The sequence below is a fragment of the Pristis pectinata genome, chromosome 13 (assembly GCF_009764475.1).
Source record: "Pristis pectinata isolate sPriPec2 chromosome 13, sPriPec2.1.pri, whole genome shotgun sequence".
NCBI classification, from domain to species: Eukaryota; Metazoa; Chordata; class Chondrichthyes; order Rhinopristiformes; family Pristidae; genus Pristis; species Pristis pectinata.
The window spans coordinates 29,261,676-29,280,558 of record NC_067417.1 but is presented as its reverse complement, the minus strand read 5'-3'; the positions used below and the strand labels follow the sequence as shown (position 1 = coordinate 29,280,558).

The following is an 18,883-nucleotide window of genomic DNA, read 5'->3' as shown; positions in this document are numbered from 1 at the left end:
ACGGTCCTGTCCAACTACTTGAAAGTGCTGGGAATCTGGTTCAGAAGAGATGGAACATGGACCTAGAAATGGATGATAGTCTTGGTTATCTTGCACTTGAACGTGGGGTTGATGTTATTTAGGAGATCACCCTCTCTCTTCTCCCCCCCCCCCCCCCCCCATCTGTTGTACAGGTTTTGCTGAATTCTGATTCTCAAGCAGATATCTAGTTTCCTTTTAAAAGACTTAGAGTACAACCACTAGTTATGAATTTAAAGATTTTTAATTTATTTTTGTTCAAAAGATTAAAGTGCAATATACCCAAGACATAGACAAGCTGAAGCAGTAAGTGGGATTGTGGGAATGATGCAGGAAGGAACCCGGTCATCAGGTGCAAGTTGCTATTTTGCTATATGATTGTGTGTGTGTGGCCTGTACCCACCCCTTGTGCTGCAGCGGTCACCCATGCCATTCTTCCCTTTCTTCTGGAGATGGAAAATGGATAATGCACACAGAGATAAAATGTTCAAATCTGCAGAGGGAGAAATGTACCCACTGTGGCTCTCATCTAATGGCTGCATCAAGCTGTGCATAGAAACTGCCTGCATTAACATCAAGTGTCACCATGCTAAGTTCTAGCTGTCCCTGGTGTTGCAAAAAATGGGATCGGCCATGTTGTCACTTGTTATTGGCTATTAAGGGATGGTACCAGAGGAATGGATGGTAGCAAATGTTACTCCTTTGGTTTAAAAAAAACATGAGAATGAGTCAGCAATTAGAGGCCAGTCAGGTTAACTTAGTAGTGGGAAAGCTTCAAGAAATATTGATCTGGGATTAGCAATGACTTAGAAGAAGATATCTGTGCTGGCTTGGCTTACTTTTTAAGGACAAATTATATTTAATCGATACATTTTAGTGAGGTAACAGATGGAAATGATGAAGGTTATGTGGTTGATGTGACGTACATGGACTTCCAGAAAGCTTTTCGGTACCACATAACAAGCCTTAGCAAATTTAAATCACATGGTATAAAAGGAACTTTGAGAGCACAAATAAAAAGTTAACTAAGATAACAGGCAATAAAGGTATGATGAATATTTTTTTTGACTGAAAGAAATTGAATAGTGGCATTTGTCAGGTATTGGTGTTGGGGCCATTCTCTAAAATCCAAACTAATGACCTAGACTTCAGGGTGCAAGCCATAATTTCAAAATTTGCAGATAACACAAACCTGGCACGAATGTGAACTGCAAAGAGATTACAGCAGGATATAAACTGACTGGAAGTGGAAGATGAATGACAGGTAAGATTTAACACAGAAATGTTAAGTGGTCCATTTAAGCAGGAAGAATGGGGATAGGCAAAATAGAATAAAGGATACTATTTTGAAGGGGGTGCAGGAGCAGAGGGACCTGGGGAGAGGTGTGTATACAAACCATTGAAAGTGCAAGTGCAGGTTGAGGAAGTGGTTATTGAGACATGCAAAATTCTGGGTTTTGTGTATTAGAGGCATAGAGTATAAAAATAGAAAGGTTATGCTGAATCTTTATCAAACACTGGTCTAGCCTCAAATGGAGTGTTTTCACATTATAGGAAGGATGTGAATTAGAGGGTCCAGAAATGATTTATGGAATGGCTCCTAGGATGACACTACAGCTACAGGGATAGATTAAAAAGCTGGGGGAAGATATTATCTGGACAAAGGAGATAGTGGGAGGCTGTTACCTGTGGCAGAGGAGTAGAGAAGTGATCACAAGTATAAGGGAGTAGAGAATTAGGAGTGACATGAGGCATAACTTTTGTTTTAAAAAAAGAGCATGTGATTGGAATCAGGAGTACATTGCCTGCAGATGTGGTGAAGAGGGGTTTAATTGTGGCCTTCAAAAGGGAATTGGAGGGGAAATATTTGCTGTATCAGGTTCTTGGCAGCCTTAGTGTTCTAATTGACTACTACACCTTCACCAAGACTGCTGTTTTCTATTTGTATGACTGCCTAACTCTCCTACTACCTCATCTCACCTCCTGTTAAAACCCTCATTCATGCCTCTGTTACTTTGATACTTGATTCCAAACTACTCCTGACCAGCCTCTCGTTTTCTGCCTAATGGCCTCCTGTGTTGTTGTTAGTATACTTCGAGTCTTTGAACTCTTGAGTTCAAGAACCAGGAACTTATAATGCATAAACTCTGGTTGGGCCACATCTGGAGTATTGCATTCAATTCTGGTCGCCCCATTATAGGAAGGATGTGGAGGCTTTGGAGAGGGTGCAGAAGAGGCTCACCGGGATGCTGCCTGGATTAGAGGGCACGTGCTTTAAGTAAAGGTTGGATAAACTGGAGTTTTTTTCTCTGGAGTGCTGGAGGCTGAGGGGAGATCCAATAGAAGTTTATAAAATTATGAGAGATATATAAAGTAGACAGCCAGTATCTTTTCCTCACAGGATTGAAATGTCTAATACTAGAGGGTATGCATTTAAAGCAGGAGTGGGCAAGTTCAAAGGAGATGTGTGAGGCAAGTTTTTTTTTCCCCCACACAGAGAATGGTGGGTATCTGGAATGCACTGTCAGGGGTGGTAGTACAGGCAAATACAATAGAGGCATTTAAAAGGCTTTTAGATAGACACATAAACGTGCAGAAAATGGAGGGAAATGGGCATTGTGTTGGCAGAAGGGATTAGTTTAGTTTGGCACAACAGCAAGGGCCTATTCCTGGGCTGTACTGTTCTATGTTCTATACAATATTGACCTCTTCCAGAATTCATTTGCTTATGCCCCAACTTGTTTCCAATCCTATTCACCTATGTTGGCTTCTGGTTAAGTAGCACCTTGATTTTAACAATAATTTCTCCAAAGCCTTTTCACTTTCTCTGATCTCCTTCAGCTACCATGCTTCAAGATGCCATTTCTGGTCTCTACTGTTTACAGATTGTAAACTATCCACTACCAGTAATCCTTGCCTTCTGCTGACAACTTCCTACAGTCTGGCTGGCCTTAAATATCATCTCTCTTTCAACATTCCTGAAAAGCTACTCTTTAGTCAAAGATTTTGGTCATTGGCTGTTATACAATCATGTGAAATATTTCACAATAAGGGCTTGGAATGCTGTATGGTAATGGTGCTTTATAAATACAAACTGTTGTTTAAATTCAGTTACTGTGTAGTGTAACATTGCAAGATGCATCAGGGTGATTGGCAATCACTGCAATTTCTTGACAGTAATACTGTCACATCAGGGGTAAGTTCATATTTAACTATCATAAGATTTGTATCAGCAGCAGCTTGGATCATTTTTGTTGTGTTTCAGTAGAAGCAATCCCTGCAACTCAGACATGTCTAAGGGTGAACTGATGTGTGAGGGGGAATGTTGCAATATCAACAGACCATGCATTGCAATGACAGGACTTTTTTAACGTTTGGATTTTTAATTATTTTACATGACAAATTGTGGAAGAAAGAACTGTTCATGTCAGATCAAAAACATGTAACTATCTCAGCCAATTAGATTGAAGCAATGTGAGATCAGTGGCAGAAGTACTGAAATGGTAATTTGTGGGCAAGTTCAATGCTAAATTGGGTATAATTAATTTTCAGTCCCACATTAACATCTTCTTAAACAATGTGGTATTTGGATTGGAATGGACAAAGTATACTTTATGATATGAACTAAATTTCAGACTTCACACTGTTCAATGTATTTCCAAAGAGAAGCAGTGAAATGCCCTTTGCACAAAGCTAGCGGCAGAGTATCCCCGCATATTTATCCCAAACCTAATGTTGCTGGACCATTTCCACACTAATAAAAGGTACCAATACCCTCACTATTGTCTTAATTTAATTTATAAATTCCAGAGTATCCTTACACCATCTTGAATTGATAACACAAACTGACACTGGATACAACAAATATCTTGTAGGAAATTAAGTGATTAAAATAATATTTATACTTGTTTGAAAATAAGGTTAGCTGTTGCACTTCTATGAAGGAATTGGATTTCTGTAAACCACAGGATGTAGGGAAACACAAAACAATTCTGCAGATGCTGGAATCTGAAGCAATACACAAAGTGCTGGAGGAACTCAGCAGGTCAGACAGCATCCATGGAGGGAAACAATGTATGGAATACTGCTTATTCAAAAGGTTACCAAAAGCATTGCATCCAAGCATATATAAAATCAAGATTTTTCAGACCAATTCTCTGTCTCATAGTATCATGGTTAGCTTCTATAGCTTGGTAACAAAATAAGTGGTAGAAGTTTCAGATAGTGCACAAATAGTCCCTTGGGCTCACGTGCATTTTTTTTTCTCTTAGATGACTGAGGATCATGAACAATATGTTCAGCATCTTTATTATCCAATATCTAGTTACACAATAATAACCCATAGGACTTAATTGTCATTTTTATATACAGTAAAACATCAAACTTGCCAGTGAGTGGCCCATTTGCATATTTTATCTTCTCCAAGGCAAATTCAAAAATTCTTGTGTGATGATCTCATTTCCAAATACAAAACACTTAGGTGATTGACATGAAATAGATGACTGATTAAAATTATACATTTTTTTTAAAACATAGGTGAGATTTACCAATGCCCCAGTCATCCTCATATTGAAACTTTGAATCATATGTAAACTTTGGATATTCCGTAACGTATAATAGGGTTATAACTTAAAATTCAATGTACTGCAGCTTGTCAGTTAGATTGAGGAATTAAGTTTAAAAGACTCAATCTCCTGATGCTTTGCAGTAGAGATTCATTTATGAAGATACCTACCAAAACTATTATCTCATCTGAACTACATTGGAATGGTTTAGTTTCATCGGGCATACCAATAAAATCGGTCAATTAATCTAACATAATATCCAATTCTTCTTTTGCACTGGAATAATTAGGTCCTCCATTGTTTCAAACCAATATGGCACATTGTAATAGAGCACTCATTTCCCTTCTAGATGGCCCTTATTATCCTTGGCATCTGTGGTGTATCCAGCTCTTGACTTGATGACAAAAGTCTGAAGAACAACTATAACTCTGGAAATTAACCACTTAAATCTGAGCCTATAGTGACTGAACTATGCAAACAAAACTATTAAAACAATATTTGAAGTAGGTGATATGAAGTAAAATTGAAATGTGATAGTTCTTCCATGGAATATTTCTGTAAGTGAAGTGAATGTAATACATTCATACTCTACTGTCTTGATATGCTATCACATTGGTTATTTCAGGTATTGTATTCATTCACTAGCAAGATGAAAAATTGATTAAAAATTTAGTTTAATGATTCTATTTAACACCCTCGAAAGAAAAAAAATGTAAATGACTCCTTTGTACAGGAGTCTTTTATATTCCCTATCAAGCTACAAGCTTTACTCACTTACAGATTGTTTCATTCTAAGAGCTACAGAAGGAAATTTCTCTAAAACAGAACATGCAGAACTTCCTAGATTTGAATGACCACTTCACAAGGAAGAAAATCAAGAGTTTATTCCCCATTTACCCCCCTGCAAGAAAAAATATAGCTATGTTCTTGAAGGTTTACAAAGCACTATTCAAACTTGTAATAGTTACATTGAGATAAGAAAGAAAATTCTGACTAGCCAGATCTTTCTTTGAACTTATGAAAAGAATCAAATGTATCTCTACATAGCTACAACAACACTTCAACTTCAGAACTGTTACATGTTCACTTGTTCTTCCACAAGTCAATAACTTTGTTCATTAACTGAAACTGATTTGATGCAATGCTGTACCACTTTTTCATGATACCCAAGGGATTGTCAAAAAGCACAAGGGTAGTCAAATAGCTTAGCCAACTTAAAGAGCTCAATTTCTTGTCCTGGGTTCATTAATTAATATTTCTCTTGATATAAAAAGTAGCTGTTGCATTCTCAATACAATCAGCTAATGCAGCAAGGGTCATCTGACACTAATATTTCCCACAGTGCTCTTAACTATTGAAGACTTAAGGGAACAATTGCTTTTTCTTCATATTTTCTTTAATTGCATTCTGGTAATTGAACTGACTTTTAATTGAAGAAACATGAAGTTAGACTACTGTATATTTGGTATTGAGCATAAAGGCATTTTCCTGGTTTCTCTGGGGATTCTGAAGTTTTGTCAGATGATCAGGAGACCAACACAGCCTCCCCCTGTCAAATGGGAAATTTTCAGGGCTCTAGTTGTTCATATAAATATTACACATTGACCATGAGAATGACTAATAAAACTCAATTAGGATGTGTGTGTGTGTCACATAATAGTACAGTACATATTAAGTCAGAGACACAACTTCACATTTAATCCTTTGAAAGTCAATTGCGCTTAGAAGTAAGCACAGCAAATATGCAGTTTATTTTGACACCTATATTAACTGAAGCTAGCAGAAAATATTTCCTAAATGGAGACAAAGCCATAAGAAAATCACTTATTTCAAAAGAAACAAGAATCTTATCTTAACAGTCATATCTGGCAAAACCAATCTTTATTTTGTACTTCTGTAAGTACCTACATGAAAGGCCATAAATAGAAAAGAAATAAATTCAAAGTTAAAACATTTACAAAGGCTGGCCAGTTGTAACCACTCATCCCTGTAAACATTACATCTTTATTATTCAAAGGGTGGGCAGCAGAATCGCCCTCCATATGTTTTCAATTATTGTAAAACCCATTTGCTTGGCAGTGTTACAAATTAACATTTTGTTAGTCAATCCAGATAGAGGCTTTATTAGCTAATTGTCTGCTGAAATTCCAACTGCATACACAGCAAAAAAAAAGTCCACAAATGGTGAAGATATAGTTGTGCTATACAAATGCAAATCTGCTTATGAGTCAACTTAATGCACTGTATTGCCAACAAAGTATGGAATATGACATTGACAAAATAAGGCACAACTTCAGGCATAACTACCTGAAACCAGTAAATATTTCTGGCAATTTGAGATTAGAGGCTTGAATATCTGTAACACTTCTAGTACCAGATATGAGGACATTAATTTGTTCAATAAAAAAACCTTACCAAAAAGTACCAAAAAATTCTAGCGGTACTATTTCACTGTAAACAGAAGTATTCTCAAAAGATGCAGCAAATTTGTACAAAATAATGGTATTCACAATACCAAACTGACAAATAGTTGCAGCAATTGTTTCTCCATTTCATTTTAGTAAATGTTAATTTGACATTTTGGTAGGACTGAAGGATGGGTTAATATTAACAATGTGGATTTCTCCAGTAAACAAAATTAACCAAGTGTTCATGCATATTTCTGAACAAATTTACCATGAAAGTCCTTTACATTCTGCAATAGCACTTTCAGCTTCTCAATTGGAAGAAGAATAGTCATTCTAGAGGGAAAAAAAAGTTGCAAGTATTAGTGCACATTTTAACCATTTAAAAACAATCACTATATCAATTCATTTATTTTTACACTCATGTTTTATACCTTTCAAGTTATTCCTCTGTTTCTTTAGACCAAGTACTTAAAAATAATTTATTATAGCACTATTTCAATACCGAGCAGAATGGGGCAAAATTCTGGCAAATTTTCCACTTACAGCTATGCTCCTGTGGATTAGCAGATTTATATTACTGAAAGATAAACTATAATCTCAATGTCTAGTACGAATTATTAAAAAGTACTAATATTCTGATCAAATAAGGACCAAGGTTCACAAATGCAAGGAAGCCATGGACAGAATTAACTGTGCTGACAAGCAACTTAATGGATTTTTAAAATATTTTATGCCCTGTTTTTGACTATTTTAAATATACAGTACAGAAATAGGGCATTTGGCCCAAATGGTCTATGCAAGTGTTTATGTTCCACATAAATCTCACTCCATCCTACAAGATCCAACTTTACCAGCATATCCTTCCATTTCTTTCTCTCGTGATCATCTGGATTCCTTTAACTACATCCATGCCTTTGCCTGAACTATTCCTTTTTGAAATAACTTCCACATACTTTCTACCTCTTGTCTAAACTGATTTCTTCTTGAACTCTAGTTTTACTCTTCCACACAATTGGAAATCTCTTCTCTGTGTCAAACCTTTTCATTATCACCAAGACTTCTGCCAGTTCACACCAAACTTTTCTAACTTCTGGTATGTTCATGTTTTTCTGGTCGATCTCTCTCTATTCATGAATCTCTTTTGCACATTCATCTATGCCTCTACATCTTTTTTATAACATAGAATCCAGAGGCACTCAGTATACCGAGTGTGGTCGAACCACGGTTCTATACAATTTTAACATTACAGTAAACTGTAAATCATTAAAGTAAAGCAGAAGTAAATACTGCTGCAAGTAAGCTTTTCATGGCATCTGTGCATACATGTACTTGTGCATATGACAATAAAGTTGACTTTGCACTTTTTCAAACCATTAATGTGGAACATTGAGGACTTTGGTGGTGCGGGACTAGCAGATTTTCCAAACAATCGAATGTTATTCTCAAAATACTCAAAACAGACTTTATTCATGTTTTAGGAAGATGTTACACAGAAACATTTCAGTGAACCTAGCAAGTTTCAGGGCAGCGCAGGGACAGGGTATAAAATCTGCGTACAGATATAAACTATTGACAAACCCATTTTCACTATGTCTGCCAAGACTTTGGAATTACCTGAAATGATAAGTTCCTTCCTTTTGCCCAAATCCACTGCCAGGCACCACACAGATTCCAGTCTCCTCCAAGAGCTTCATGCAATAGAACATATCTGGTGCCATACCACTGGCCTAAACAAAGAATAATTTAAGACAGGTAAAGCAAACCTCTGTAAATCTTCATAAGTCTTTTTTTTTGTGAGCCAGCTGAAAAGGTTATGCAATTACACTTGTAATAAAAATCAGGATGTTTAAATTGCAACCCATGTAGAAATTCACTGGCAATTTTGCTGATGTTCAGTATCTACCCAATGTTTTAAAAATAATTAGGCTGCCAGTCAATGCTACATCTTTTATTTTTAGAAACAGCTGCAGAGTAATGTGAAATACACCTCCCTGGAACATTCTGAAGTCAATCTCCAAAATAAAAGAAATCAAAATCCTAAAAATTAAAGGACTGCCCATTCCAGGATTATTTGGGACTTGTGATGCTCACCAACAGCTTTTGAGAGATCAGAAGACTTTTATCTTATTCAAAATAAGGGTGCAGGCCACTACAAGATATTTTGGGCATCCATTGGAGGGATAGAGTATCAGAGCATGATGGCAATTTTTAAAAATGGAAAGAAACAGGATGCTCCCTCTGTAATGGCCCTGAAGAACTACAATCAAATTTTGCCAGTGGATCCAAATCACAGTTCAAGTGGGCTCCACTTCATACCCCTACTTACTCTGACAGTCTTATCCCTCTTCCTCTAAGCTGTCAACTACAATTTCCTACCCTGGAATCACAACCACCAACCTAATGTAGGGGAGCCAAGGCTTCACTGCTGAAAACAAAAGGCTTTATGGTTTGTGGGAGAGTGGAGGTATGAATCAGCCACTATTTGTGTATACTTGCCCCACACTTGTAGGGTTCTTGCAACAGAATGCAGTAAATACCACTAGAAGGTATGAAGCTTTAGAGTGTCTACTTAACTCTTGGACACTGCTCCTGAATCCACTTATTGCACAAACCCAAGGTATAAATAGATTATATCAACTCCATAATGCCCTTTAAAATGTTGTATGCTGTAACAAGAACACCTCCCATTCTTCTGAATTTGAGAGAAGATGGGCCCTGTCTGTTTAATCCCAAATATATGAGAACCAGACCATCCCAGAAATCAGTCCGCTGAACCTTTGCTACACTCCAACTGTCACATGTTAGATAAGGAGACCACACCTGTACACAATATCGTAGATACCATCTCAACAGGGCCCTACATAATTGGTACAAAACCTCTCTACTATCGACTCAAATCCTCTTGCAATAAAAGCCAACATACCATTTGCCTTCCCAAATGCATGCTATACTTGCATGTTAACTTTCAGAGGTCCATGTACAAGGATACCCCAGTCCCTCTGAACACCTACACCTTTCAATTTTTCACTATTAAAAAAAAATCCCTTTCTATTTTTTCAAACAAAGTGATCTCACATTTTTCCACATTATATTTGGAAATGTATCTGTCATGTCCTTGTTCATTCACAATTCATATCCCCCAAAACCTCATACATCCTACTCACAGCCCATATTGTCACCTAGCTTTGTATCGACAGCAAACTTGGATATAATGTCCCTGATCTCCCTCACTGAAATCACTTATACAGATTGTGAATAGCTGGGGGTCTGGGACAGATCACCGTAGCATCCCACTGGCCACAACCCCTCAATCCGAAAATGACTCATTAACGCCTACTCTATTTGCTGGTTGCTATTTAATCCTTAATCAATGCCAGTATATTATCCCCAAACATTGAACTGCCTAATTTTGTATAATTTCTTGTATGGAACCATATCAAAGGCTTTTCCAAAATTCAAATACACCAGCTGATTCATCCTCATCAATTTTGCAAGCTCCAACCTCAAAACAGTAACAGATTTGTCAAACATGGTTTTCCTTTCATAAATCCATATCGACTGCCCAGTCTTGATATAAATTTTCTAAGTGCCCTGTTATCACTTCCTTAATAATGGATTCTAGCACTTTTCCCACTAGCAATATCATCCTAACTGATCTGTACTTCAATTCTTTCTCTCACCCTCCTTTCTTAATTAGTGGGGTTACCCGTGTTACCTTTTGATCTGAGGAACCATTCCAGAATCTAACGAACTTTAGAAGATGACAACCACTGCATCCACCACTTCCATAATCCTAAAATGCAGGAGTTTACAACCTGGGAATTTAATTGCCTTTCAATCTTGTTAACTTCTCCAATACTAATTTTTTGACTAATGCTAATTTCTTTCAGCTCCTCATTCACTCTAGATGTAAATTTATAATAGTTCCAGGAGCCTTTTATATCTTCTTCAGAACAGACACAAAATAATTGTTTGTTTTCTCTGCTATTTTCTTATTCTCCAATATAATTTTACCTGTCTCAGTCTGCAAGAAACCAATGTTCATTTTACCTAATCACTTCCTTTTTACTTATCTTTAAAAACTTTGTCTGTTCTCATGTTTCTTGTTACTCTACTCTTGTATTACTTTCCCTATCAAATCCTTCAAACACATTTGCTGAATTCTGATATTTTTTCACTCCTAAGGCTCACTGCTTTTCTTGGCAATATTATACGCTTTTTCCGTTGCTATAATACCACTTAAGCTCTCCAGATAGCCTTAATTTTCCAGTTGGATTTTTTGTTTTAAAGCAATATACACTTGTTAACTATATATTAATTTTTTTAAATTGTCCACTCATTTTTATATCATGCCTTTCATTGTAGTTTCCCCAATATATCATAGCTAACTTGTGGCTCATGCTTTGTAGTTTGCTTTATTCAGATTTATAACCCTATTTTCAAATTGCACTCAGTTTCAATTTTTATAGTGATCACTGTTTCTAAAGACTCCCAAACAACCAGACCAATTAACCCTTCCTCATTGCATAATACTAGATCTTAACCTGTTTTTTCATTTATTTTAAATAATCCTAAATTTATCTTCTGTTCTTAAAAGAAAAATGGATCAGATTTCTGCCAAATTATAATCTCCATCTGAACACTGTCTTTAAGCATCATTTCCAATAGGTTATATGTTTATTCTTCAATATAAAGCAGCACAATAGTAAAAAAAAAGTGAAGAGAAACTTTGCATGTTATCAAATGGTGCAAAAGCATGGCAAAAAGTCTTAATAGTAAGACAGATAATGCACAAGTAATGGCAAAGCAGGAACATCACAAATTATCTAGCTCTTAAAAACAATAAAGCTATAATTGCGGCAACTGACTTCAACGTTTTGCAAATAATTCGGCAAGAATGTTTGATAGCGTAATGGCATTTAGCATGGAGGACTACAGGCTTGAACTACATTTGACCTTGTCTTAAGCTCAGTAAAATCAATGAAATTTCATCTTTGTTTGGAGAGGGTAAATTATATGGGATTGCCATGGGAATTTGTAATCTTGTGGGGGCTCTTATACATCATGTTTTCACCATATTCAGGTTTAAGAAAAATGTATAGAGGGAAATATAATCCAAAGGAACTTAAAGTAATGGAAGCAAATAATATACTCCAAAATTATATGATTCACTTAGCCATTGCAAGTAGAGTATTTACACGTTATTGCCAGAATCACAAACCTGGGCTTCTTTGATTGCTTTGGCAGGAATAAAAATTCTTGGAAATGCATACATTGCCCCTTGCAAAGGGTTGCACTGCATTCCAGGAATGGTATTCAAGACTTCTTCTGATAACTTGGCTTTCTCAGCAAGATTTTGCAATACCATCATCTTTTCCTGCATATTAAACAAATACATCTTATTAATAGGGGAAGTATTTTGTCACATTTTACTTCAGTCAACACAATAAAATTACTTTGACCCCTGCCTATATATTAAACACAAAATAATTATGTCGTGGGAATAAATGTTTATTCTTTTCAAAGGAAAAACGGTATAATTTCCACTTAATAGGATGTAGAATCTAATTACAAGTTCACAGTTTGGCCAATACTTACAGCAACTATTACATATGGATCCATAAGTTCAACATAAAGGAGTATTGTACATTTTTGTGCATTGAATGTGTGCAGATTGTCTGAGATATGCCTTGGAGAACACGTGTGTCTTGCATGAGATGGAAGAATTCAAATCCATGATTAACTCAAGGTGTCAAGATTTTTCAGATTCACTTTGCTCTTTTTTATCCCCCCTTCTTGATTCTAAGCCCTTTGACTGAAGTTTGAGTGTTTCACTTAGGTTTTGTTTTAAATTTATTTATTCACAGGATGTCGATGTCCCTGGCAATGCTGGCAGTTATTATTCAGTTCTTGCACCGCTAAACTGAAGAGGCAGTTAAGTGTCAATAACATTAATAGATCTTCAGTCACAAAGCCCAGGCAAGGTAAATATGACAGATTTCTTTCCTTGAAGGTTGTTGGTGAAACAGGTATACATGATCACCATTACTGAAATTACCTTTTATTAAAATCCAGATTTATTTGAATTCTCCAATTGCCATGATGGGATTTTGAACTCATGTATCTGGTTCAAAACTTTAGCTGATAAACCAGTGACTCAAGCACAATGCTGTCATACTCTATATCCTAGGAGAGTATACTGACTGAACAATCAACTTCATGGAAGGAAGGAAAAACTTGTTTTTCTGTTTTGCAGTTTAAGATGTTGAAACACATTGGAAATGTGAAAATTGTTTAAGATCTACAGATTCTGGTAAAGTCTCATCTATTACTGAGCACATCCTTGATGAGTACTGCCAATGTCAACATGTTCTACTGAATCATATATCCTGCTAAATGACTGAAAAATAATAGGTAAAAGACTGCATAAAATTGCTTTAAAGGATGAGAACTAACATGAGTCAACTTATTGGCAGATTTTCTTGTTTTCAGCTTGTAGTGACTTCTTCAACATTACCAAATAGAAACAGTGCATATTATTCCAAGCAGAGGACTAATAATGGAAAAGAGAAGAAGAGCCAGTTCAAGGATAACCAATGAAGCAGACTAACCATTTTGAACGTCTTATAGGATTCCTCTCCAGGCTTTGGAGGGTTTACCACAACATCCATGGCCACTTGCCCTGGTACAGGGGGACACAGACGAACTGAGAGCAGTTTCTCAAAATGAGCCTTAACCTCAGGGTCCATGTTGATAACTTCCATATAGCCACCCCTAAATCCACACCTAAAAGACAGAAAAGTTTGGGAGCAAGCTTATTTGAAGAATAGACGACATAGACATGTACAGTCACAAAACAAAACAAAAACTGGAATTCTCAGTAGTCTTATCACAGCCGGATAAAAGCTGTTCTTGAGCCTGATGGCATGTGCTTTCAGGCTTTTGTATCTTCTGCCCAATGGGGGGGGGGCGGTGAGAAGAGAGGATGTCTAGGATGGGTGAGGTCTTTGATTATGTTGGCTGCTTTACTGAGGCAGTGAGAAGTATAGATGGAGTCCATGGAGGGGAGGCTGGTTTCCGTGATGTGCTGAGCTGAGTCCACACACCCCTCCGCAGTTTCTTGCAGTTACAGGCAGAGCAGTCACCATATCAAGCCATGATGCATCTGGATAGGATGCTTTCTATGGCGCATCGATAAAAATTGATGAGGGTCAAAGGGGACATGCCATTTCTTCATGATTCAGTAAGCCAAAATAAAAACACACATATACTTATCGCAAACTAATTTTTGTTACTAATCTATTTCCTTTATATTGTCAGGAAGTTGAGGCATTGCCACGGAACAGTGTCCACAGAAAATGAATAATTTCAGTTTTATCAGAATCCATTTACATATTAAATTTGATGAAATGAAGGAACAATTAAGACAAATATTTGGAAGTAAATATTCAACATGACAGAGAAAAAATGGGCAGTTTTTAAAGGAACAAAGCTAAGAACAAAAAGATAAAAATGTACTTGTGTGCATTTGTGAAGAGATGCATAAATCGCAGAAGCTAAGCAAAAATTTTCAAACTTCATTGCAGTAGAAAGACAGTCAGAAAAGAGGAGTGCAGTGTAAAAAAATGAAATAGACTCAAAATTTTATCTCCTCTCTCATATTCACCAAGAGCAACAGACCCTGCCCAACCAAGAATAACCAAATACTTCCGCAACACAAGTCCTGAGGTGGTTAAAGGCCCCAAAAACAAACAAGTCATCAGGAATAAATGTTCATGCTTATAAAAGACAAAAGGTGTAGAAATTAGGTACAAAAATTCCAAAGAGGCACTTGGTTACACAAGGTTGGAGTAAAAGCTCAATAATGAAAAAGAAATTAGCTCAAGGTTAGTTTAAAAAAAAGGAGGCACTTTATTGGAGGAGTTATGTTGGAAACAGAGACTGCCAAGTCAGATGACCCACGGGTCAATGCTGGAAGCAGAACTGATTTAATATTTTTTAATGTCAATTTTGTACCTGAATGCAAAATAAGAGAACAGAGAAATAATTTAAAAACTACAGAAATTACAGAATGAGTTGAGCAAAATACATATGTGCTGAAAAATGGTAGGTAAATCCTGATGCCGCCAAATGTAAAGTACTGTGGAATTAGGTAGAAGAAAAAAGGACCAAAATATACATCATAAAACAGTGTTGAAATTGCCATGGACAAAAATGGAAAGAGACTAAGGAGCACCTGTAAAAATAAAAAGGCATACATGCATCTTCCACACCCCTTTTGGGATATCACAAAATGCTTCATAGCTATTTAAGTACTTTTGAGGTGTAGTCTCTGCTATAATGTAGGAAGTACAACAGATAATTCGTATAAATGACAAGACCAAACAATTCTTTGTAAATGTTGGTTGAGGGATAAATATTGCCCAGGATATCAAGAATAAGCATGCTCATGACTTGATGCTTAATATGTTCAAACAGTGCATTGTAGCAATCAACAAAAATTCTACAAAATGCAGAATCAGCTACCCAGCCACAGCAGAATCCATGTTAGTTGCTGAGGGAAAGCAAGTTCGAGCATGGTAAACAATAGATCAAGAAGTTTCAGGGTTAGTATCAGAGATCGCAGGAATACTGGAAAAACATTTTCTTCCCGTTCCAGGTAGAAGTGTTAAAGAAGCATGAATAAACAAAAGTCAGTTGTGTTTCTGCATCTGCAGTCACATGACAGAAGATAATTTCAGAGTTCTGTATGTGAGAAAATGCTTGCTAATTTCACATCTACATGGCCTCTTTCCAAATAGAAGATTGTACCTCCTCATTCTGGATTGCAGGAAATTTGTCTTTGCAAAGAACTGAGTGAAGACATGATGAATGAAGCAAACCTCAAGTAAATTTTAAAAATTGAATATGTTGTTTTGAAAATGCAAAGGCAGGTTAGAATATACTTACTCTCCTGTGTACCCTTTTGATGTGGAATGAAAAGAGACCAATTCCACTGTATTGAAGTACTCAGGACCCATCTCATACAATACTTTCTTAAAGGAGTGGAATTTACATCCTTCTGAATATACGTTTTCCTGATAAACCTAGAATAGAGAAAATAAAGCATACAATTTTACTGTTGAACGATACACTCAGAATATCCACTGACTCTCAAAATTACAATGCTGCATTTAGATTATTAGATAAATTCCATAAGTAAACCTCACCTCATCAGCCAGAAGGAAGAGTTTTTCCTCGTAAGCGAAACGAATTACATCCTCAATACATTTTCTGCTTTGCACTTGGCCTGTGAGTTTATTTAAAACAAGGGGTTGTTTAAAAACTCATTTTTGTTTTTGAACAATTCAAATTCAGAAACTTCCTTACACCCTTTTGGTAAATTCACCCATCCATCTCCAGCTAAATTTTATAATAGTGATACTGCATTAGTAGCCAACTGATCATTTAATTGAAGCAGTCTTCTGAACTTGTTAACTTCCCTTTAGAACATTCATAGCAGTTGCCATAAAAGCCTCTAGATGGAATTTTGCACAAAGACATGCACAATTACAGGGAGGAAGAACAGGGACTGGTTCAGAGGGCTAAAACCCAGAAATTCAGTGGTTGTGCTGATATTTAATGGCAGGACATTCATCAATTTTCAATTCTGTTTACCAACCAGATTGACTGTAAGGTAACTGCAGGGTGGACAGCTGTTAACAGGAGGGAGGAAAATATGAAAGATTGATTGGAGGGTGCAGGGGGAGTGGGAAAATTACAACCGCGAGGAGAAGCATTAATTGGCTCACTCTAGGAGCTTGCTCTTACAAATTCATAAAGGATTCCAGACCTACGCTGATACTCCTGTGAAATACTGATGGTGTCCTATATTTTTGGAGGTGCTGCCTTTTAGAAGGGATGTCATCTCATCAGTTTTCAGAAAATCAAGAGAGAGTTTACCTTTATGGCCTGGAAAATACTTATCCTTAAATCATTATCACTGAACAGATCTCATCAGTATTACATTGCTCTTTATGGGCTGTGCACAAATTGTCTGCCACATTTCAGGCTGGAGTCAATGTCACAAAGAGCAGTGTAATAAACACCTACCTTTTGTTGGAGTCAGAAACATGACCATGCTTTTCTTTAAGAGTGGTAACAAAGCATCAGCCATGAAGATGAAGTTGGGTGACAGACAGAACTAATAGCAAATGGTCTTTTATAATGGCAGAGACAGAAAAATAGGAGTCGGCTCTTTGAGCCTGCCCCTCCATTCAATACAAGCATTGCTGATATGATCATACTGATCCTCCATCTCAATACCATGTCCCCACTCTCTCTTCCCATTCCTCTTGCTGCCTTCTGTGTCTAGAATTCTACCAATCTCCTATTGAAACGTATTCAGCAATCTGGCCTTCACAGCCTTCTGTAGTACAGAATTGCATAGGTTCACCACTGAGTGAAGTAACGTCTTGTCATCGGTATCTTATTCAATTTCTTGAAACTTTGACCCCCGGTTCTGGACAACTCCTCCCCCCTCCTCAAATCAGGGTATATCCTTTTACATCCAGTTTGCCAGAACCCTGTCAGAATTTTGTACATTTCAATGAGCTGCTCTGCTCTCATTCTTCAAAACTCTAGTGAATAACTGACCCAATTTTTGTTAGGATAGTCCTGTCATCCCAGGAAACAAAGCAGACCAAAACTGCACACAATGCTCCATATAGTCCCACCAAGGTCCTGGACAATTATGGTAGGGCACTCCAAGTGTGGTCTCACCACAAATCAGAATTCAGAAAAGATTTTACTTATCTTTTATTTGTAATGACAATAGAAGAAGATTGAGTCCATCCTGGCTCCCAGAGGAGAAATCCCATTAACCACACATTCCCTCACACCTAATTATCATATGTATAAATTGACTCCCCTTTGATTCTTTTTCACACAATCATGGAAAGAAGGTGCAAACTAGACCAGGATCAGGATTGAACCCAAGTACTTGGAGCTGTGAGACAGCAGCACTAATGGGTGCACCTCCATGCTGCCCTAATAAAAAAGTTACAGCAACTTCCTCCATTAAAGTAAAGGTAACTTCAGAAAAATACAATGAAGGACAGTTATACAAAAATGTGCATTAGATCAATTTCAGTCACAGCAGTATGGTCACTAAACTTGAAGGACAGAGGAATGACCTAATCTCTGTCCTAGTAGCCAACAGCATTGTCACTATATGCAGCTTCTCATTAACTAGGGGCTGTAGTATTTTTAATGCCCATATGAATGGTTTGAATAGATATTTGTTTCAAGTGTCATCTAAAATGCCAAAGTGCCAAGTTGCAGCACCCTGAGTATAGCTCTGAAGTGACCTCCTAGACTGTGTGTTCCAGTTCTAGAATGGAGCTTGAACCCACACTGCTCTCGTGAAGTAGAGTGCTACAAATGAGCTAACACCACAAATAAAATGTGACCTACTTGAAACAAAATGTAGAGTTGCCTGTAATTAGACAGGCTTTTTAACGTCATTCATTATTATTAGTGAAACACCCAAGTGTCTTAAAATTCAAACATATGCATGCATTTTATTTTTGAAATGGTTTAAATAAAGTACCAGTAGGGTTTCCTGGGTTAATAATGCAAAGAACTTTTGGGTAGCAATATTCCCTGGCCTCGTTCAAGCTTCGCCTCAGTTCACTTTTATCCAGAGCCCAGTTATTTTCTTCATCCAGGTAATAGTTGACTTGGACAGCACCTAGCTCTGAGATGGCTGCAGAATACAGGGGATATTGTGGGATTGGAATCATTACTCCAGTTCGCATCCTGCCTTCTCCAGACAAAAGAAGTTTCAAAACAGACTGTAAGAAATGGAGAGAGATACAATTCAGCAAATCTAAAGCTATGCTTATTTATATA

General features: G+C 36.9%; 1 protein-coding gene across 5 annotated transcripts in view; it reads right to left on the bottom strand.

The window, feature by feature from the left end:
- Positions 1-6,447: 6,447 nt before the first annotated feature.
- gpt2 (glutamic pyruvate transaminase (alanine aminotransferase) 2) overlaps positions 6,448-18,883 on the bottom strand; it is a 46,505-nt gene continuing 34,069 nt past the window's right edge. For all 5 annotated transcript variants that reach the window (XM_052028077.1, XM_052028076.1, XM_052028075.1 and 2 more), the window contains 7 exons: positions 18,582-18,825; positions 16,201-16,280; positions 15,941-16,077; positions 13,603-13,777; positions 12,213-12,368; positions 8,606-8,718; positions 6,448-7,324 (listed from right to left, as the gene is read on the bottom strand). In XM_052028077.1, the coding sequence (XP_051884037.1) occupies positions 7,234-7,324; positions 8,606-8,718; positions 12,213-12,368; positions 13,603-13,777; positions 15,941-16,077; positions 16,201-16,280; positions 18,582-18,825 (996 nt within the window). In that variant the 3' untranslated portion in view covers positions 6,448-7,233. The remainder of the gene's footprint in view (positions 7,325-8,605; positions 8,719-12,212; positions 12,369-13,602; positions 13,778-15,940; positions 16,078-16,200; positions 16,281-18,581; positions 18,826-18,883) is intronic.